This window comes from Hemiscyllium ocellatum, chromosome 2, assembly GCF_020745735.1.
Source record: "Hemiscyllium ocellatum isolate sHemOce1 chromosome 2, sHemOce1.pat.X.cur, whole genome shotgun sequence".
Taxonomy (NCBI): domain Eukaryota; kingdom Metazoa; phylum Chordata; class Chondrichthyes; order Orectolobiformes; family Hemiscylliidae; genus Hemiscyllium; species Hemiscyllium ocellatum.
In genome coordinates, this window is record NC_083402.1 from 99,906,683 (window position 1) to 99,929,379 (window position 22,697).

At 41.0% G+C, this 22,697-nt stretch overlaps 1 protein-coding gene across 11 annotated transcripts in view; it reads left to right on the forward strand.

Annotated features, from left to right (window-relative positions):
- LOC132824400 (nuclear factor 1 B-type-like) overlaps nt 1-22,697 on the forward strand; it is a 561,732-nt gene that overhangs the window by 284,689 nt on the left and 254,346 nt on the right. For all 11 annotated transcript variants that reach the window (XM_060838926.1, XM_060838889.1, XM_060838869.1 and 8 more), the window contains one exon: nt 18,669-18,737. In XM_060838926.1, the coding sequence (XP_060694909.1) occupies nt 18,669-18,737 (69 nt within the window). The remainder of the gene's footprint in view (nt 1-18,668; nt 18,738-22,697) is intronic.

Consider the following 22,697-nt stretch of genomic DNA (forward strand, 5'->3'; position numbering starts at 1 on the left):
CCTTCCCCTTCACTATTTTTTTTTCATAAGCATTGCCCCCATCAGGCTTCAATGTTTCAGTAGCCACATGGGTGATTTCCTGATGGCAGAAAGTATGGAATTAAATTGTTGCACAATGGCGTCATTTTAATGTGTCCATACACATTCACACACAGCCATGGGTGATGTGGGGAAATGTAGTCACTACCACTGAGCCCCGTTTGGGTGCAGTGGTAGAGTGAGGGAAAAACTAAGAACAAACAAACAACAGTGTCAGAGGTTCTGAGGAAGCTGAACCAGTCAAGTCTTATGCATATATAGATTAAGAATGACTTACCAGATACTGGCTTCTGTGGAGTAATTTCAATATTCTCTCATTCCTGAAGAAGGGCTTTTGTCCGAAACATCGATTTTTCTGCTCCTCAGATGCTGCCTGACCTGCTGTTCTTTTCCAGCACCAGTCTAATCTTGAGTTATTTTATATACATGTCTTATGAAGAAAAATTGAGGGAGCTGGAGTTTTTCTCATTGGAGCGAAGAAGGATGAGAGGTGACTTAATAGAGATATACAAGATGTTGAGAGGCATAGATAGAGTGGATAGCCAGAGACTTTTTACCATGGTGGAAATATCTGTCATGAGGGGGCATAATTTTAAGGTAATTGGAGGAAGGTTTAGGGGAAGTATCAGAGGTAGGCTCTTTAACCAGAGAGTGGTGGGTGTGTGGAATGTACTGCCAGCAGCAGTGGTAGAGTCAGATACATTAGGGACATTTAAACGGCTCTTAGATATGCACACAAAAATTAGTACAATTAAAGTTATGTAGTTTAGTCTGATCTTAGAGTAGAATAGAAGGCTCGCACAACATTGAGGGCTGAAGGGCCTGTACTGAGCTGTACTGTTCTATGTTCTATGGTGCAACAAGCCTCCAGGGATGAAGTTTGCTGCTGAAACCACAGAAATGGCCCTGCATGGGCAAGAGGCATGGTTGACATGAGGTTGGGTCCTGTGATGTACAAAATTCGGTTAAGTGAAGTAGTCCTGAAAAGCATGTGAAACATAGATTATCTGCAAACTCATGAATACTGCAGGAGCAAAATATTCACAATCACTCAGAACAGCAGGAAAGGCTGTCAGTATCCATGGGTTCTCCCCTTCAATCTGACGTCGAAGAAACCACGGAGACTGAGATGGATATAAGTGAATGTCACAGCCTCAGTGCCTTTACCATCTGAAGAAGAGGATGAATTTCTTCCAATCTGCTCTAGGTGCAAGAAGCAGGCCATGGTCTGCTACATGCCGCCTGTATCTGAGACTGAGTCAAAAGAACTGGACCTAGTGCAAAAACGCCCTGGGAGAAACTACAAAAAATAGAACTGGTCTACATCCTGGATTAGAAGTGATTGTAATGAGGTCACCCAGGTGGACCTCATGGAATATGAGTTCACTGACTGGAGCTCTGAACCTGGTCTTTCAGGGAACCCTGGCTGACAGATATAAGTAGGAATGTTGGAGGTTCTGTTGATTCTTGAGAGCTGGCTCTGAGGAACCTGATCCAGTTTCATGTACTATGGGCCTATAAATGAAGGGTGACTTGGTGATGGGATACCAGCCTCTGTGGAGTTATTTCACAGACATGTTACAACACACCTCCAGGATCAGGTGAATTTCAATCCATTCACTATGGCCCAGATTTTAGGGACACTAGTACTGCGGCACAAGAGAGTGAGTAAGATGTTATGAAGCGTGCCTTACATTGACATCTTTTTCCACCTCCATCTCAATACAGTATGCAGCTAAGGAAGGGGGACTGAAGGTGGCCAGCCTAATAGGGGTCAGTGCATAGTCTAAGAGTGGGAAGGAAGATGAGGTACCTGCTCTTGGAGATATCCCCTCCGATCTATCCTAAGATTCCCTAACACAATGCCCAGGCTTACAGTGAAGACCATACCTCTCCCTCCTCATATCCACACATGCTTTGGCCTTCCTGGGCAATTTTGTTGGTGGGTAGTGAGATTGGTTAGTTGGTGAGAGATCGTGTGCAGGATTCCATCATCACATCATTAAAGCCCAGTAAAGTCCACACACACAGAATTATTTCCAGAAATTGTTTCCAAGTCAGTTCTGCTACTGTGAGGTACTATCTACTAACTCAGCCCAGCACAGAAATAAAACCTAGGATCTTCCTGCTTTGCATAACCCAGTGTTACAACAGCCTACTAGCCTCATCGTAATATTTAGTTGGCTAATTTTTAAACAATTTTTATTCTTTATCTCACAATTCCAAAATTGTCAACTCCCACTCACACATATACCAACAAGCATGATGCAAGATCTTAACATTAATTTATATCTTTCCATCCTTCCACAAAACTTTTGGATTTTGGCTGCTTTCATGAGCTGCTTCAAAATTTACCAGTGATCAAATTGGAACAAAAGGATTCATCCATCGTTAACTGTCTATCTGCAGATCAACCTATTCAAGAGGCCTGTAAACACTGTCCTCTTTGTTCTACCGAGGAAGCTGAGCTGAGCATTGAAGAATTAAGGTCTATAGCCCTCAGCTAGTAATTTTACAGTCTGCTTTTAATTATGTGGTGCTGCCAGCAATACATGTCTAGTGTTTCTGAGTAGCTGGAATTTTGCCTGTGCTTCAGGAAAGCACCAAGTCACACTTCAGTTTCAAAGTTCAAAATATATACTTAACTGAGATGGGTGAAAGACAGTACCCTGTACATCACCATGAAGCAAACACCTTTTGTCTTTAACTCCTCCAAATAAGTTCAACCTAAGACATGAAGATGAAGTCCAATGCAGGTTGGAAGCAAGACTGGCATGAATTGGTGGCAAGGCCTAAGATGGATTGTATTCACAAGACTGTAATGCTGAACTCCTTATTTCTTTACTTTTCTAATTTATCCCCAAAATCCTGTATCTAGGTACCTTTATACCAAACATGCTTCTGGTGCTCCTGGCCAATTAGGTTGGTGCATATCTCTCATGTAGCACTGGAAGTGGTAACTTTGTAAACTTTTCACTGCACTCATGTGAGTACATGTGACAATAAATTTAAATCTAAATCCATAAGTCTCTAATGATGAGAAGGCAATTGTTGGTACAATTCCTGTTGGAATCTTGGACACGTAGCACCAACGTCTTTAGCAGTAGCCATGCCCATACCATGTGCACGTGTTAAGTTCTCCATGTCATCATGGCTAATCTCTGATGCAGTTGTATAACGCTGCTACAGTTCACTGCTGGACTTTGAAACTTCCTAGTAAGTCTCTTTGAAATTTCTGCAATAGAAATAGGTACTAAGCTTATAGTTTGGACTGTGGGATATATCAAGATTGCTCACATGCTTTCTTAGCACTCATTCACTTAACACGCCTGGATGCTGTAAGAATCCTTGTTTTACCTTTTATTCATCTTTATTCCTTAGCCAGAACTTAAAGGCTCATAGTACTGCTGTTTGTCCTTGCTGATTGATACTGACACAAAGCCAGGCAGGTTTGCCATAGATATTACCAGTCAGCAGTCAAGGACATGGATATTTTGCTAAATGGTTCATTGCTACCTCAATCTCACACTGTCCACTTACACAGCAAAAAAACCATGTGTGCTTCAAGCAAACTCACAGTCTTAGGGGCTTAGACCTCACTGATGTCCAGGGAGGCATCCATCAGTCAGGAGTGCCAGCACAGTAAGTCAAAGGCAGCCTCTGATACCAGTCCATGGGCTTAGGCATGGCTAGCCATTGTTTGGAGTGTTTACAGTCAGCCCAGGGAGTGGGTCTCTGTCAGCCCTATGGGGTCAGTCAACGGAGTTGGCAGAACACAGTAGCTGCACAGATATCAGAGAGGGTCACTCACCATTCAAGGCTTTCTTGTCCAGTTGCTGAAAGGGATGGGCCATGATTGGTCTGGAGCGGGGGTTCACCTGTTCAGTGTGAAAAAGGCCAACTCAAGTTGTAAGGTGATAATGGAGCATGAGAGTGTCATGTGAGAGAAGGGGCCATTGACTGTGAGCAGCACCCTGGTTTCTGGGGCGAGACAATGAACTACAAAACCGGACTTGTTCACTTCATATGTCTGGTGCTGCAGGGCAAAGATTGGCAGATGCAGGCTCAGACAGACTGGAGGTAGGAACATGAGGAGGCATGACACTTATGGGATTGGCAATGAGGAAGAGGATGTTGATGTTTAGATTCAGCTACACAGCAAAGTGCAGCCTGAAATTCACATTTCAAGGCGCAGTCCACTGTTGCCTTTCATCATTCTGTAAATCACAGTGCACCATGGAAATGAATATGTCTGTGACCAAACTCGGGTAGGCAGCATTAGTTTTGCCATCTGTGTTATATAATTATGACAATGTCAGTCCATTCAGAAATCAACACTAACAGACACAGATCCAGAGAGTGAGGCAAAACACACTGGCGAGCTCAGCATTTCTTGTGACACTGAAACATTAGCCTTCTGTGTGCAGTCCAACTCCTTTGCAAACACACTCCTGACCATATCGTGCAGAATAGTGACTAAACTTAACTGATGCCTATGAAGTAATAGCAATGTCTAAACAGAGAGGTAGAACTCAAAATTGGTTTGCACATTGCCTGTTCCTGGAGCAACAGATGTCCATTCCACACCTTGGTCATGGTGTCATAGGGATGTTCAACACGGAAACAGACTCTTTGGTCCAACTCGTCCATGTCAACCAGATACCCTAAATTAATCTAGTCCCATTCATGGAATATATTCTAGGAAAAGGATTTTTAGCTTCAGTCCTTTCCAGTTTACATTTTTGTTAATATAGACACTCCCACAATGATAGTCAACATTGCACATTTCTTTGCAAATCTGAGAATTTGTTTGTAATCAAGTATTATCCATGCTTCTTTTTCTCTCTCCCATAATGTCTCAGTGCAATCCAGGGTCCACAGCTTAACAAGGGGAGCCTGCCCTATGGGGTAGCCTACTGGCACTGGAGGTTTGATCAACTGACCCCAGTGCTGTTTGTGTTGACAGGGCACAGTAAGTGTGTCTTGGGTAGAAGCCAGAGCACTCTCCTCAGGATGGCCTTCTACAGGCCTGAAGGTGATAGGCAGCAGGAAGGTGAAAGGCCCAGCTCCACTCTGCAGTGCCTGGGGGGACATCTCTAATGAACCAATACATGGTTTCTTATCACTTTGGGAGCCTACTGGCACTTCTCTGTCTACTTATGAGGAAGGGTCACCTGGAGGATTTTTTATTCACTCATTAGTGGTGGACATTATGGTCCAAACCAATATATAATTGCCCTGTCCTGGTTGAAACTGTGGTAGTGAACTACTGTAGATGGTACACACTGCTGCTACTGAGTGTTGGTAATGTTTGTGGATGTGTTGCCAATCAAATGATTTGCTTTGTCCTAGTCAGTGAAGGGTACAGGAGGAACCTTGCTGTTGCAGTCTCTAAGGGATCAGTGGCTTCATCATCATAGGTGCTGGAGACAATATGAGACAACCTTCTTGCTCCCTAAGGCTGCTCCCATACTGCTGGTACCTATGAAACATAAAGGAGAGAAGGCATCATGTCTAAAGGTTTAGAGGTGTGGCAGATAAAAATTCCACTTGCAGTGGGTTAATGTGAGTGAAGGAATGTTGCCTCTTACTTAAATGTTTGGAAAGTTTCAGCAACTTTGCAAGAGTAATGCCAGTCCACTGCTTAGATTCTAATCTCATAGGGTGTGAGAAGATGGATGTTGAGTACCCCACTAACCACTGATCTTCTTCCTGCTTTGCTGGGGGTTCCAATGGAAGGTTGAGACCACATTAACTTAGGTAGCTACCTTTGTCAAGACTGGCAGGGTTTGGTGTTTTGGTCTCCTTTTGCAATCCTGGGGAAGACGATAGTTCTTCTCTACACCAGCTTGTTCACAGGGCACCTTAGGGTTCTGTCAGAAAATCACAGCTTCAATTTTCCTTGCAGGGATGTCCTTTGTGAGTGTGTACAGCCAAATGATGCAGCTCCAGAGTGCAAACATGACTTTTGCATTGCGTGTGCAATAGCATTTTAAAGATGGCACGGCTGCCAGGGATTCCCATTGGCACGTTCTTCTCACTCCACCGAGTGGGCATTCAGCTTGCATGTAGGGTGCCACAGTAGCAGTGTATGTAGTTAATGAGGTGTATTTGTAATGACAGCACAATAAAATTTGCAGGTCTCATGAAGAGTAACCTTCCTTGAAACCAGATTAAAATGGCACTTAGCCAAGAGACAGTAAGTTTCAGCCTGAGATTGAACCTTGAAGTTGTCCTGCTCATTTCTGATCAATTTGAATAAAGAATCACATTCCGCAATGCTGAAATTCAAGTACAAACTTCAGCACAACCAATGAACTGGATTGCCATTGAGAATCACGACCCTCCTCCACCAAACAATAGGATCATGGCTGATCTGATTGTAACTTGAAATTTGCATGCAAATCTGTCCCAATAACATTTCTCCCATTTGCTTAACAGAAGTCTATCCACTCTGCCTTTTCATGAAGAGGGTTCCAAGATTCTCAACCCTCAAAGAAAAACAAAATTGTCTCATCTGTTTTAAACAGGTAAACCCTTATACAATGATCTTCAGCTCAAGATTCTCCCATTAAAGGAAACAATATCTCCCATCGCAAGACTCCCCAGGATCTCACATATTTTAATCAAGTCATCTCTTATTCTTCTAAACTCCAGCAGATACAAGTTTAGCCTGTTCAACCTTTCCTCATAATACAAGCCATTAATTCCAAGTATTACTCTATTGAACCTTATCTGAACTGTTTCCAATGTTTTCACATGCTTTCATTAATAAGGAGACCAATACTGAGCACTCCACTGTCAATTAGGTCTCATCTGTGCCCTGTACAATTGAAGCGTTTGTATCAAATTCCTGTCACAATACACAATAACATTCTATTACCTTGCTGTAACTGCATGCTAACCTAATTAATTTCTCGCCATTGAGATAATGTACTTATTTATTCTTCCAACATTTTTTAATATAAGTTATGGATAGTTGAGATCACACATCACTCATTATGCCTTACCAACCATAAAGACTCATACATGCTTACTTTCTGCGTCCTGTTATCAGCCATATTCTATCCATGCTAATACATTGCCACCTACATCATGAGTTTTTAGAACAAATGAAGAAACAACAAAGAGCATGCCCTTCAGCCCTCCAAACCTGCACCAAAACATTTTGGCCTTCCATATTAAAACTGTGTTCACTGACAGGATCCATATCCTTCTATTCCCTCCCTCAAGCAGGTATTTCTTGAATGCTACATTTTTGTCGGCTTCCACCACCTCCTCTGGCAATGCCTTCCAGACACTCACCATCCTTCGTGTGAAAAACTTGCCTCGCATGTCTCTTTTAATCTTTCCCCTTCGCACCTTGAACTTGTGCCCCCTACTAACGAACCCATCCACTATGGGAGAAGCCATATACTTCCCAGTCTATCCATGCCATTCAAAGTCTAATTAACTTCTGTCAGGTTGCCTCTCAGTCTCCTGTGTTCCACTGAAAACAAACCCAGTCTATCTAACCTTCCTTCATAGCTACAGTCCCCCATTACAAGTTACATCCTATTTTATTTTCCACACAAATCTTTAACGCCAGTTGCCCTCTGGAAATCTATGTAAGGTACACCCACAAGTTCTCTTTTATCCACAGCATATCTAACATCCTCAAACAACTCCCAATAGATTAATCAATCAGAGTTGCCCCTCAGTTAACCATGTTACTCAGCCTGATTACTTTGAACTTATTCAAGTGACCTGCTCTGCTTTAACAACAGCTTATAACATTTTGCCATGACAGGTGTTAGGATACAAACTCTTCCTTTGACTAGAGGAGTTATATTCATTATGTTTCAATCTAATGGGACTGTCCTTGAATCAAGGGAGTTTTGAAAAATTAACCAACAAACACATTGACTATCTCACAAGCTATTTCTTTTCGGACTCCAGAATGAGATCTAGTAGGAGTTAGAAACTTTTCAGCCCACAACTCGAACAATTTATTCAGAACCACTTCTTTAGTGATTGTAATTTTCCTCAATTGCTTCCGCCTTTCAATTTTCTGATTGAAAACTCCTTCTATGGTATTACTATGTCCTCTATAGTGCAAATCAATGCAAGATACAATTGCTGTGCTGTTTCTATATTTTCAACAGGCTAACACTTACTTTTCTTCTTTGACCACGTGCTTACTATATATTCCAGATTTAGATTTGTAGGGGCACAGAGCTGTACAGCATGGAAAAAAAACTCTTCAGTCCAACTCGTCCATGCCAATCAGGTATCCCAAATTAATCTAGTCCCATTTGCCAGCATTTGCCCCATATCCCTCTAAATCCTTCCTATTCAAATACAATCCAGATGCTTATTCTACTCATGCACCAGCCTCTACATGAAAAAGCTGAAGCTTAGGTACCTTTTAAATCTTTCCCCTCTCACCTTAACCCTATGCACTCTAGTTTTGGACTCTGCAAACCTGGCGAGAAGACTTTGGCTAAATTTATGCCCTTGTGATTTTATAAACAGCTGTAAGGTCATCCCTCAGCCTCTGATGCTCTAGAGAAACTAATCCCAGCCTATTCAGTCTCTCCCTGCAACTCAAACCCTCCAACCCTTATAACATCCTTGTAAATCTTTTCTGAAACCTTTGAAGTTTCACAACATCCTTTCTATAGCAGGGAGACCACACCTGAACACAGTATTCCAAAAGTGGTCTAGCCAATGTCCTGTACAGCCGCAACATGATCCCCCAACTTACAGACTCAATGCACTAACCAATAAAGGTAAGCATATCAAATGCCTTCTTAACTACCCTGTCTACCTGTGGCTCTATTTTCAAGTAACTATGAACCTGCACTCCAAGGTCTTTGTGCAGCAAGACTCCCTAGGACCATACCATTAAGTGTATAAGCCCTGCCCTGGTTTGCTTTTCCAAAATGCAGCACCTCACATTTATTTAAATTAAACTCCATCTGTCACTCCTTGGCCCATCAGCACATCTGATCAAGGTGCTGCTGTATCCTGAGATAACCATCTTTGCTGTTCACTACACCACCAATTTTGGTGTAATCTGAAAACTTAATCATATCTCCTCTATTTAAACCAAATCATTTGTATAAATGACAAAAAGCAGTGGACCCAGCACTGATCCTTGTGGTCACAGGCCTCCAGTGAGAAAAACAACCCTCCACCGCCGCCCTCTGTCTTCTCCAGTTCTGTATCCAAATAGCTAGTTCTCCCTGTATTCCATGTGATATAACTGTGCTAACCAGTCATGCAGAACTTTGTTGTATGCCTTACTAAAGTCCAGATAAATCACTTCCACCACTCTGCCTTCATCAATCTCTTGTTACTTCTTCAAAAAATTCAATCAAGTTAGTGAGACAAGATTTCCCACGCACAAAACCAAGTTGACTATCTTTAATCACTCCTTGCTTTTCCAAATGCATGTAAATCCTGTCACTCACGATCCTCCCCCCCAACAACTTACCCACCACTGACATCGGGCTCACCAATCTGTAGTTGCCTGGCTTTTCCTTACCATATTTCTTAAATAGTGACACAACGTTAGCCACCATCCAGCCTTCCGGCACCTCACCTGTGGATATCGATGATACAAACATCTCAACAAGGGGTCCAGCAATCACTTCCCTAGCTTCCCACAAAGTTCCTGGTTTGGTCCTGGGGATTTATCTTTCTCTATGCATTTGATGACATCTAGCACCATTTCCTCTATGATATGGACATTTTTGAAGATGTCACTATTTATTTCCCCAAGTTCTTTAGCTTCCATTATCCTTCTCCACAGTAACTACTTATGATAGAATCCCTACAGTGTGGAAACAGGCCCTTCGGCCCAACAAGTCCACAGCAATGCCCCGAAGAGTATTCCTATTCCTCATTACCCTACATTTACCCTGACAAATACACTCAACCTACACATCCTTGGACACCATGGACAATTTAACATGGTCAATTCACCTAACCTGCACACCTTTGGATTGTGGGAGGAAACCAGAACACCTGGAGGAAACCTACACAGACATGGCAAAAATGTGGAAACTCCACACAGTCAATTACCCAAGGCTGGAATCGAACCCAGGTCCCTGGCACTGTGAGGCAGCAGTGCTAGCCACTGAGCCAATGTGCTGCCACAAAATGCCCCTTTAGTATTTCCCCCATCTCTTGCAGTTCCATATATAGGCAACCTTGCTGACCTTTCAGGGGCAGTATTTTCTCCCTAGTTACCCTTTTTTAACATATTTGTAGAATTCCTTTGGATTCTCCTTCACCATATTTGCCAAAGCCAACTCATATCTCTTTTTTTGCCTTCCTACTTTCCCTGTTAAATATACTTCTACTGCCTTTATACTCTTCTAGAGATTCACTCGATCCCTGCCATCTACATCAGACATATGCTTCATTGTTTCTCTTGACCGAAATCTCAATTTCTCTCATACTCAAATATTACCCTCCTTAAACATCTTTTGGTCATTCTTTGGACTTTTTAAAAACACTTTTTGCCCAGTCTCTATAATGCCACATGTCTTTGCGCAATTCCATACTTTTATTTTAATTTGATATTATTTTTAACATTAGTGGTTAACCACAGGTGATGGTTCATCGCTTATGATATTTCTTACTCTTTGCAAAGTATCTATTCATTGTATTCTAAAATATCCTTATCCATCTATTTGGCCTTTTACCCTAATTTGTCAAATCATGTGGGCTAGCTCTGTTTTCATGTCCTCATAATTTCCATTATTTAAGTTTTTAAAAAAAGTCTCAGACCCATTCTTCTTTCCCTCAACTGAACATAAATTTCAATCATACTCCTGTGTGTGCTTTGTAGATGGCATTCAGGCTTTGAGAAGTCAGGAGGTGTGTTACTTACTGCAAAATTCCTATCTCCTGATCTGCTCTTGTAGCCTCAGTATGTATCTTACCAGGCCACTTTAGTTTCTGATTAATGGAGCTGAGATGCTTGGCCTCCAATAACCACAGTCCTCTTTGTTCTGCCAGATGTGACTTCAGTTTACTAGCACATTCCAATAGATTTGAAGCTGTCTTTTTAATCCTGCTGTGTGTTTTTCAATGTTTAAAACCCAAGGTCTGTCTGCAACTTTTTTCATTATGCACAGGGAGTGACTTGCTGTCAGCCCATTGTTATCCTTGTCTCCACAAGAGTCCAGTCTGTTTTGGTTAGCCTTTTCCCTGTCGGAACAACTGTTGTTTGAAGTTCCTTTTGCATCCATTGGTGTGACTTTGCATCTGATTCTCCCTCTTTAGACCGCTGTTGAATTTGCATCTGGAGCCACATTGTCCTTTTAAAAAATGTTAAAAATGTTCACAGGACTTTGCAAATGTGACCCGCAACATGTAAATATAGAAATAAAAGAACATATACACGTTGCGGCAGAAAGCTCAGGAGAGACATCTTCCATTTGTATGCAAAAACCAACATTGTCCCTGGAAATTGGCAAACACAATGCTTTTACAGCTTTCTTAGGGTCTTGTTAAAAATGTGAGAGACTCATATGGAATTAAATAAAGACAATGTAAACAAAGTAAGTTTTGAACTGGATCATAAACCTAGCTGCATAACTGAAAAATGTGTTTGATTTCAACCTATTACCCTGAGACTTGACATAAGTCCTTGCATAGAGGAATTTTAATTAGTTTTGGTCTTGTGGCTGATGTCATCAAACTTTTGATACAACGAAAGCAGAGAACATTGGAGGCTGCGCAGTGAACCCAAGCAACAAGCTCCTTGCAATGGTCAGTTATTTGGATTTGAAAACTTATAGTAAGGCACATGTTTCGTAAGGAATGTTTTGGCAACTGGTCCATGAGCACAAGAACAGACATGATTCCTCCAAATCTTCAAGTCTGCCCTATCACACAGTGAGATCATGACTGAATTACAGTATATTGCAAACATTTCAGTTGCCTTAGCTTCATAAAATGTTATACTTACTTTTAATGTATTAATAATTATTATTAATCTAAGTTAGTCTAAAATTATTAATTCATTAAGATACATGCCAGACTTTATAGTGTAGGGTATTGTTACGTTACTGTGCCCTTAAAAGATGTTCTGTCTTGTGTCTCTTGAAGAGAGCTGTTGACACTATGATGGTGACATATCTGCTTCAGAAGCAATTGGTAAATAGTTTTGAACTCCCTAAGTGTGTTTTTTAAGATGAAAGAAGCATGAGTGGGTGGAGTTAGGCCTACACAGACCCAGGGGTTTAGTTTTGCTTTCGGCTGTGTTTTGGAATTGGCAGTTGAAACTGATGGATATGGCATTCTTTCTGCTGCAGGAGAGAGCTTGAATTCTCTCTCTGCTTTTTTTTCAGCGTTCTTTCAGTGTTCCTTTCTCTTGGACTGGAAAGGAGATAACATGGGGAAAATCTACTTTTCTGAATTTGCCTTTGCCAAGGGTGTGTTTATATGTGATGCTGCTACACTGCAAAAGTTGATAATTAGTCGTTAAATTAGGAGTTAAATAATATAATATCTTATTAAATATTTCAATGGAGTTAAAGTTATGCCTTTGTTTTGTGTTTTAGCGATGTTGTCAGTGTTTTTTGCTTAAAGCCTGGTAGTGGACCATTTAGAGACATAGCATCATATTGAGAATTGAACCATATCTGGAACACAGTGCCTTACAATTGCCTCTAAATAAAATAAAAAATTAGAGTCTAGGCTACCTCTTTGACATATTTTGAGGGGGTTTGGTCTGGTGCATAACAGTATACACACACGTTAGTGTCAGGAACAATGGACAAACACCTAAATGTTATTCCACATTTTCTTCAAAAGTATGCTATAGACATCAGAAAGTTTGTCATTTCAGAAGGCAGCAAGAGTTACACCAGGAAACTACAGGTCAGTCATTCTAACCTATACGGTGAGGAAACTGTTGCAACAAATTCTGAGAGATAAAACTAATCTGTACATGGAGAAGTAGGGATTAATTAGGAAGAGTCAGCATGGTTTTGGTAAAGGGACCAATTTAAGTCATAGAGTCTTAGAGTTGTACAGCATGAAAACAGACCCTTTGGTCCAACTAGTTCATGCAGATCAGACATTCCAAATTAACCTATTCCCATTTGCCAGCATGTGGCCCATACCCATTTAAACCCTCCCTATTCATGTCTCTGTCCGGATGCCTTGTGAATGTTTTAATTGTACTAGCCTCCACCACTTTCTCTGCAGCTACTTCCATACACACACCATCCTCTGCGTGAAAAAGTTAACCCTTAGGTCTCTTATATTTTTCCTTTCTCACCTTAAACCTATGCTCTCTCATTTTGGACTCTGTTACCCTGGGGAAAAGACCTTGGCTATTCACCCCATCCATGCCCCTCATGATTTTATAATCCTCTATAAGTTAACCCCTCAGCCTCCAACACTCCAGGAAAAGTAGCCCTTAGCCTATTCAGCCTTTTCCTGTAGCTCGAGCGCTCCAGAAAGAAAAGGGCTTCAGCAACTGAAGCCACAGTCCCCAATGGTGGAGCAACTGAAATTGTAAATGCTCAAGAGGCCAGAACTGAAAGAGGGAAGATACTGTTTGATTTGTTCAGTCAGGCTAGGAAATGAAACAGACCTCACATACAATGCATCCACACTCTTCATCAAATGCTGAACAGACTAGATGAAGATTGTATCTTTTATTTCTCACTGCTGCACTGGAACATCAGCTTGGATTCTGTTTTGAAGCTTCTGGTATGGGACTTAAATCCATTACCTTTGAATCAGAGGCAAGAATAATATCCAGTGGACACTGAAAATACTGAACCATGTTATGGAAAGCAATTACTCATCAATCCCTGATGGTAGAATGGCAGGAACATTCCCCTGAAAATCCATGTGGTATTTCACACCACTGGTGCTGACCCTTTCACGGTTCATGGGGTTAGGGGTCAGATTCCATTATTTAAATGTTTTCATGGACATACCTTGACCCCAAAGATGCTTGGTGCTCCTGGTCTCCTTCCCCGGAGCGGACAGTTATCCCTGGTGCTCCATTTTGCACAGCATCTCTTAAATAATTAATGTCAATTAATATAGAGCAGTAAAACATAGGAATTCTTTGGCCTGCCATGTCTGTTCTGACCATGATGCCATTTTAAACTAATCCTATCTGCCTGCACATGGTCCACATCCTGCTATTCCCTGCCTGTTCAAGTGCCTGCATGAATGCCTCTTAAACATTTGCAACTGTTTGTGTTTATAGATATTTTCTTAGCAACCTGTTCAGGGATATGATTACATGCCTTTGGAGCAGGTGGAACTTGAACATGGGCCCCCTGGCTCAGAGGAAGAGGCATTACTACCATGCCAAGAACCTACACCACCTCCCCTGACAATGCATTCCAGGTATCTACTGTCCTTTGCAAAAATAAAATTTGCCTCGCACATCTCCTTTAAACTTTCTCCCTCTCACTTTAAACCTATGCCCCTCAGTATTTGAAATTTGCACCCTGGGAAAAAGATTGTGACTATCCAATCTATCCATGCCCTGATAATTTTGTATACTTCTATCAGGTCGCCTTCTCAGCCTCCGATGCTCTAGAAAAAAGAATCCAAGTTTGTCTAACCTTTCTCTATGGTTAATACATTCCAATCCAGGCCAGATGCTGGCAAACCTCTTCTGCCTCCAAAGCCTCCACACACCCCCTGCAGCGAGGTGACCAGAACTGCACACAACTTGATTGATTTTTTTCAAAGAGCTGACCAGGTAGGTAGATGAGGGCAATAATTTGATATTGTCTACTTGGACTTCAGCAAAACTTTTGATGACGTTTCCCATAGGATACGGTTAGCAAGTGCAAAAAACTTATGGTATCAAAGGAAAATTGGCATATTGGCTTCACAATTGGCTAAGTAGCAGTTGTGAAGGTTGAGGGGTGCTTTTGCAACCGGGATCCTTTTCCTGTGGGATTCTGCAGAGGTATGTTTTGGGGCCCTTGCTGTTTGTGGTTTATATAAATTACTTAACTTGAATGTAGATGGGTTGATCAGTAAATTCACATGATATAAAAGTTGATGGGATGATAAATGGAAATGTAGAAAATAGGTGCTGGAGTAGGCCATTCAGCCCTTTGAGCCTGCATCACCATGCAGTATAATCATGGCTGAACATGCAATATTAGTATCCCATTCGCACTTTCTCTCCATTCCCCTTGATCCATTTAGCCACACACGCCTTGTCCAGCTCCTTCTTGAATGTATCTAACTGACCCTGACAACTTTCTGTAGGAGGGAATTCCACAGGTTCACAACTCTTTGAATGAAAAAAATTCTTCTTCATCTCAGTCCTGAATGGCTTACCCTTATTAGTATATAAATAGAAAGGTGGATGGCCCCTAGATTACAGGAAGATATAGATAGGTTGATCAGATGGGCTGATCAGTGACAAATGAAATTCAGTTTAGAATAATCTGAAATGATGTACTTGAGCAGGACAAACAAGCAAGAGAATACATTATAAGCATCAGGACCCAAGGAAGCACCAAAGGAACAGTGAATAAAGAAATTAAGAAGGCATATGATATATTTTCCTTTATTAAATGAGTCTATGAGTTTAAGAGCAGGGAGGTAATGCCTAATTGTGAAAAAACATTGATTAAGCCACAGCTAAATTATTGTCTGCATCCCTGGAATCCACATTATGTGAGGGATGTGATAGCAATAGAAAGGGTGCAGAGGAGTTTTACCAGGATGATGCCTGGGCTGGTGAATTTTAATTATAAAGAGAGACTGGACAGACTGGAGTTATTTTCCTTTGAGCAGAGGAGATTGAAAAGAAATATGACTGAGATGTATATAATTATAGCCTTAAATAGGGTAGACAGGAAGAAACAATTCCACTCGATGAAGGAATCAGTGACCGGGGCATAGATTTAAGAGAAGGGGCAGAAGGTTTCTGTTTTTTTTAAATTCATTCATATGTTGAGGATTTCACCGGCCAGGGCAATATTTTTTGCTCATCCCTAATAGTTCAGATGGCAGTTAGGAACCAACCGCATTGCTGTGGACCTGGAGTCACATTTAGACCAGACCGCCTAAGGATGGCAGATTGCTTCCCTAATGGACATTAGTGAACCATTTTTTTCTGGCAGTTGACAATGTATTGATGGTTGTCATTAAACTCTTAATTCCAATTATTTTGTTGTTGAATTCAAATTCCACCATCTGCCATGGCAGAATTCGAACCTGACTTTCCAGAACATTACCTGGGTCTCTGGATTAACAGTGCAGCATTAATATCACTCATCATCACTTCCCCAGTGTAAGGAAAAATATTTTCACCCAGAGAGTGATGGGAATCCGGAACTCACTGTCTATAAGGGTAGGGAAGTATGAAACCCTCATAACATTTAAGAAGTATTTAGACATCCAATTGCAATGTAAAGGCATTCAAGACAATGTAACAAGTGCTAAAAAATGGGATTAGACATTTACATGTTTATTTTTGATGGTGCAGATGTGATGAACTGAACAGCCTTTTATTTTCTTTAGTTCTCTATTACTCTATGATAATGGATGATCACCCAATTATTATTTCATAGTTCCTTCAAAAAATATACTGCAGAAATCAGTCAGTTTGTCATTTCATTCCAAGGACATCTATGTGACCATTTGAGAAACCACTGTTAATGTTTTACAACACATCAACAGCGCGTGAAAGCTCCATATTAAAATACTGCTCAAACCAGACTGTTCTTCCTATCTGTTTGTGTGGGGTTGAAGCCTGATGCATTTTGAGCAGTGGCCATCTTTGGTATTCTGCTGTCAAGCTCTAGGTCCCTTATGGCAGTTCACCTGGGAGTGGTAGTGTGTGGTTTTGAGGACATGAGGATGCTGCATTCTTGTTTCTCCCCTTTTCCTCTTGGGTGTGTGATGATTCCCCACACTAAAAGCCCAGGGTTTCCCTGTGTCTTTGATCTCCACAGGCCTTCATAGCCCCACCAAGGCCCAAAATTGTGTTCTGGCACCATTTGGATTGCAAGAGCTGGTAGCTGGCTGCTTGTTTAGGCCGCAGGCAGTTTCTTCATTGTTGTAAGGCCATTTATAATAAGCTCAGTCATTTTGACATCGACTTTACTTCTGGGTGGGTGAGTATTTTGATTCCCACCACTATCACCATCACCTCCCCACAACAAAGTCCAGCTGGGTAACACCCTACATAAATAACGAATATTAAATCTGGCTTTGCATTTGCCAAAAAAACAATGTATGAATTACCTTCCTGCATACTTATTAATGTATTTTTTTTATTGTCATACCTTAATATAAAATAATTGCTATAGTGCAGGAAAAGAATTGCTCACAATTTCTCCAAAAGAGCAGTCACTTCTCATTTTGTTCAAGGTGCAACACTAATGTATTGGTTGAAACAAGAAAGAAACTAAATCATTCATGAAGCACCTGCATTAATAGGTCATTGAGTTCTTGCAGATGTCATCCTGATCTCTCATACTTGGACCCCGCCCCAAGAAAAACAAAGTGACTATTTGCATATAGAGTCCTGTCCTTTGTGTGGCAAAAGGAATGTCCATACATTTTTCCACATGGCAGTGATCTGACCAATCAGATTCAACTTGCCAGGCTTGAATTTAATTTGTTGTTCAAGACAGTTAACAGTTTGTGCTGTATTCATGTTAACCACAGCCCAATCAATCAGTGTCCTCTTCTCATGCTGTATAAATTGTTGTTTCCTTCTAAAGTTGGTTTTCTTGTGTACACAGTTGCAAAGTGCAAAACTTCATGTCTCTTTTTAGCAACAGTTGTGTTCTGTACATTCAAACTATACAGTCAAGTTTTCCACATTCTGTGAAACACATCATTTACCCTTTCCAAACTCCAGCCTTTACAGTTCCTGATCAAATGTATGTTAATGAACTAAGCGAACAAACTCTGGTCGTTTCTTTATACACATGTGTAGACAATAGAAACCCTAATCTTCAGTATTTTACACGTTTTTGCAATTGCTATGAATTTTTGTTTTCTAATATTCCTGAGATTACAAAAAAACGCTTTCTTCATAAAAACAATAGCTCCAGATTGTGGAATGTTAAAAAATGCTGCTCCTAGTGTACACCTATGTAACATTGTTCTTCATTGGCCACCTGCAACTATGCCAAAATCACTGTTTCTGTGTCACCCTTATTACAGCTTATGGCCCACAAATAAAACTATCTTAAAAAAAAGTATATTCCTTTCAGCACATGCATTTTCAGTCTTTGGGTTATTATTCCGATTCCATCCCTTCTTACTCTGGTTTAGAATAACCATGATGGCCAAGTGTTGAACATTTCACCAGCATTCTGGTCATTTTCTCACTGATGGAAAAACTACTCTTCCCACAAGAGCTGTTGATTGGCAAACAGACTCAGTGAAAATATCATGTTTGAACTCTGGTCTTCAGACTATGAGTCCAAAGCTACAGAAAATGGTCATTACTTCATTACAAGGTCATTGCCCTTCTAATCTGAATCAATTATTTACAAAGTGATGTTTTCCTGGCACTGTTTATTCAAAGGAATGGATATTTAAGATCCTTTCAGAGGTGAAGTCATTTAACTAATTAGTAAGACACCTAAAATAATTTTTCCTCTCTTCACTTTTAGCATATCTAGAAGACAGCTTTGTAAAGTCTGGAGTCTTCAGCATTGGAGAGCTTGTGCGAGTGTCACGAAGTAAGTATTACCACTGGCTGGGGTTCATCTCAGAAAACCAACTACCCATTTTACAATATACTAACTATCTTCTGGTAATTGCCAGGTACAAAGTGAGTTGAGCCTGTAGTGCTGGAAAAGCACAACAGGTCAGGCAGCAGCCGAGGAGCAGGAGAGTCAATGGTTCGGACATAAGCCTTTAATCAGGAATGAGGCTTGTGGGTCGGGGCTGAGAAATAAATGGGAGGGGGTGGGGTTTGGGGAAAGGTAGCTGAGAAAGCGATAGGTGGATGAAGTGAGGGAGAGGGCAGAGGGGGGAGTGAAAGACAGGTCTGGAGGGCGGTGCCGAGTTGGAGGCTAGGGACTGGGATAATGTGGGGGGAGGGGAAATGAGGAAGCTGCTGAAATCCAAATCTATCCCATGTGGTTGCAGGGTCCAAGACAGAATATGAAGCATTCTTCCTCCAGGCATCAGGTGGTAACGGTTTCAGGGTGGAGGAGGCCCAGGACCTGCATATCCTTGATGGAGTGGGAAGGGGAGTTGAAGTGTTCAGCCACGTGGCAGTGGGGTTGGTGGTGCGAGTGTCCAAGCGATGTTCTCTGAAACGATCCGCAATAAGGTGTCCTGTCTACATCGGGGATACAGGACACATCTTGCAAATGTTTCAGAGAACGTTTCTGGGACAACTGCGTCCACCAACCTGACCATCCGTGGCTGAACACTTTAACTCCCTCCGGGACAAATGTGGATTTCAACAGCTTCCTCAATTCCCCTCCCCCCCCACATTATCCCAGTCCCAAGCCTCCAACTCAACACTGCCCTCCATCACTCCCCCCCCCCGCCCTATCGCCTTCCCCCTCACCTTTATCCACCTATCGCTTGCTCAGTCTCATTTCCTAGGACCTTACCATTAAATGTATAATAATATAGAGTCAATAGTTCTTGTATCCCTGAATTATGAGAAAAGAAATCCATAGTGACAGACAAGTTAAATTACAAATATGGCTTTATTGTCAGTTGCAAAATTATACAGAAAGAATTACATTAGCAGTTAGCTTTCATGGTACAAAATGATAGAAATACAGCATTCCTCAGTAAGTTCTGACCATGAGTCTATCAGAAATATTCAAGGTGAAGTTTCCAAAGTGTGTCAGTAATCTTGTAGCCCCATCCATTGTGCAGTTCATCAGATTATCACCACACAATGAGTGCAACAATCTAGCCCAAAATGTCACAGTAAAAGCGGGAAATTGAAGAGCCGGGACATTAACCTTCTGTAGATTGCTTGTCTTTGGTGTCTGGTTAACACAAAGGAAGCGAAACAAAAATTGCATTTAAAAATCAATTAAAGCTAATTAATTAATTACTCTGTTAATTAGGTCTTGCTTTGACATACCAGGAACAAAAGGGAACTGCAGCTGTAAATACTTCAAGAAATAAGGCCTAACACAACAAAGTATTAAAATTCTCAGGGAGAATAGTATTAATATTTTCAGGGGACTCCGGAACTACAGTGATAATGTCCTTACCTCGAAACCAAGAGGACCAGATTCAGGTTCCAGGTGCTCCAAATGTGTGTAATAATATCTCTGTTGATTAGAAAATATTTATTTATATTTTAAAAATAAAGACTTCCTGTTTATAGTTGAATGGATGACACAACTAGATTTCATGTTTTAAGATGTTTACAGCAACAAACAGACTGAAAGCACTGTTAACTCAACAGTATTTTATTGAAAACTCTTATTTAAACTGTAGAACAGAGTTGGATGTAGGTTTGCTCGCTGAGCTGGAAAGTTCATTTTCAGATGTTTTGTCACCATACTAGGTAATATCATCAGTGAGCCTCCAGATGAAGCACTGGTGGTATGGCCCACTTTCCATTTATGTATTTGGGTTTCCTTGGGTTGATTATGTCATTTCCTGTGATTACATCATTTCCTCTGGTGACGTTATTTCCCATTCTTTTTCTCAGGGGGTGGTAAATGGGATCCAAGTCAATGTGTGTGTTGATAAAGTTCCGATTGGAATGCCATGTTTCTAGCAATTCTTGTGTGTGAGTATGTTTGGCTTGTCCTAGAATGGATGTGTTCTCCCAGTCGACTTGGTGTCCTTCCTCATCTGTATGTAAGGATACTAGTGAGAATGGGTCATGTCTTTTTGTGGCTAGTTGATGATCATGTATCCTGGTGGCTAGTTTCCTGCCTGTTTGTCCAATGAAGTGTAGAACAGATCATTTAAAACAACCAAAGTAAACAATACCACAATCAGGAACATGTTACATTTTCCTTTAAGTGGACATTCAATTCTTCTGAAACCAGTCTGAAATTATTTTTCCAGCTTTGAATTTTCTCTTTCAAAACCTAGAAATTTTTAACCCCAGAGTTGACCTTCATAGTGGGAGTACTACAACTGATCCTTCAATTTTCACTAGCCATAAAAACTCTTTAAACCTTACCTTAACTTCTCTCAAATTTGATCTTTTGAATTTAAGCACAAGCTTCGGCACACAATCTAGTATGGTCACCCACAGATTTCCAGTTTCTATCTGATTTTTCTCTTAACCCTGACAGACTCACTGTGTTAGTAAGTGTTCAGAGATATTTTGCAAACACTTTCTCTCTAAAACCATTTGCATCATAATATAAATCACATAGACCGAGTATTGAGGTAGCTATGTTGTGAGCAAGTGTGAATTTCTTTGCACCTTCTTCCCAGTAAATCAGCCTAGACATTCCTTTAATCTTTAGTAGGCTTAGCACCTAGATTAATATCAGGCAGACTTCAGCACACATTCTATGACTCCATTCATTTTAACCTTAATTTATATAGACAGACCCAAAACATGTTTTATAAAACTTACATACTTAAAAAGAATTGCAAGCCTACAATTTAGAACAAAAGAATCGCAGGATAAGATTACATTTTATGACTTTTACTGAACAAAGCAATATTAAAGCAACATTAATAAACATTGCCGAATGTGTCACTAATGCATCAGACTATTGAAACTGCAATCTTAATTAATGTTTAACTTGACTAATGACACCACACCATATTAATAAACTTTACAACATGCTGTCTACAGAATTGCCATCTTGACAAGTCTTGAAGTCAGAGATGTACAGCACGGACGCAGATCCTTTGGTCTAACACATGCACGCTGACTAGATATCCTAACCTAATCTAGTCCCATTTGCCAGCACTTGGCCCATATCCCTCTAAACACTTCCTATTCGTACACCCATCCAGATGCTTTTTCAATGCTGTAGTTGTACTAGCCTCCATCACTTCCTCTGGCAGCTCATTCCATACACGCATCACCCTCTGTGTAAAAAGGTTGCCCCTGAGCTCCCTTTTATCTTTTTCCCCTCTCACCCTAAACTTATACCCTCTATTTCTGGACTCACCCATCCCAGGGAAAATACATTGTCTATTTATCCTACCCATGCCCCTCATGATTTTATAAACCTCTATAAGGTCAGCCCTCAGCCTCTGACACTCCAGGGAAAACAGCCCAAGCCTATTAAGTCACTCCCTGTAGATCAAATCCTCCAACCCTAGCAATAGTCTAGTTTACTTTTTCTGAACCCTTTCAAGTTTCACAACCTCCTTCCAATTGTCCATACTCCCTCCCAAATTCCAGTGGGTTCAATACTTCTACACATCACCATGCTATTACATTGACTGACCATTGGGAAGCACATCCCTCAAGATTTCCAAACCAACCTGCAGGTGTAAAACTCAATCTAGCAATTTCTTCTTCTAGCCGAACCTGAGCAAATCTGAGTGTTTAGCTTGCTATTGGATGCATTTCCCTGGTCATAGATCATCCTCCCTCCTGATTTCTATCTGGTAGCTTGCTCCAGTCTGAGAGTCTGGCGAATAGTACACTGTCCTGGTTCTCTGTACAGCAATAGAGACAGTTAATGCAGTAAATGATTAAGATGGTAAAAGGAATGCTATTCAAATGAGTTGCT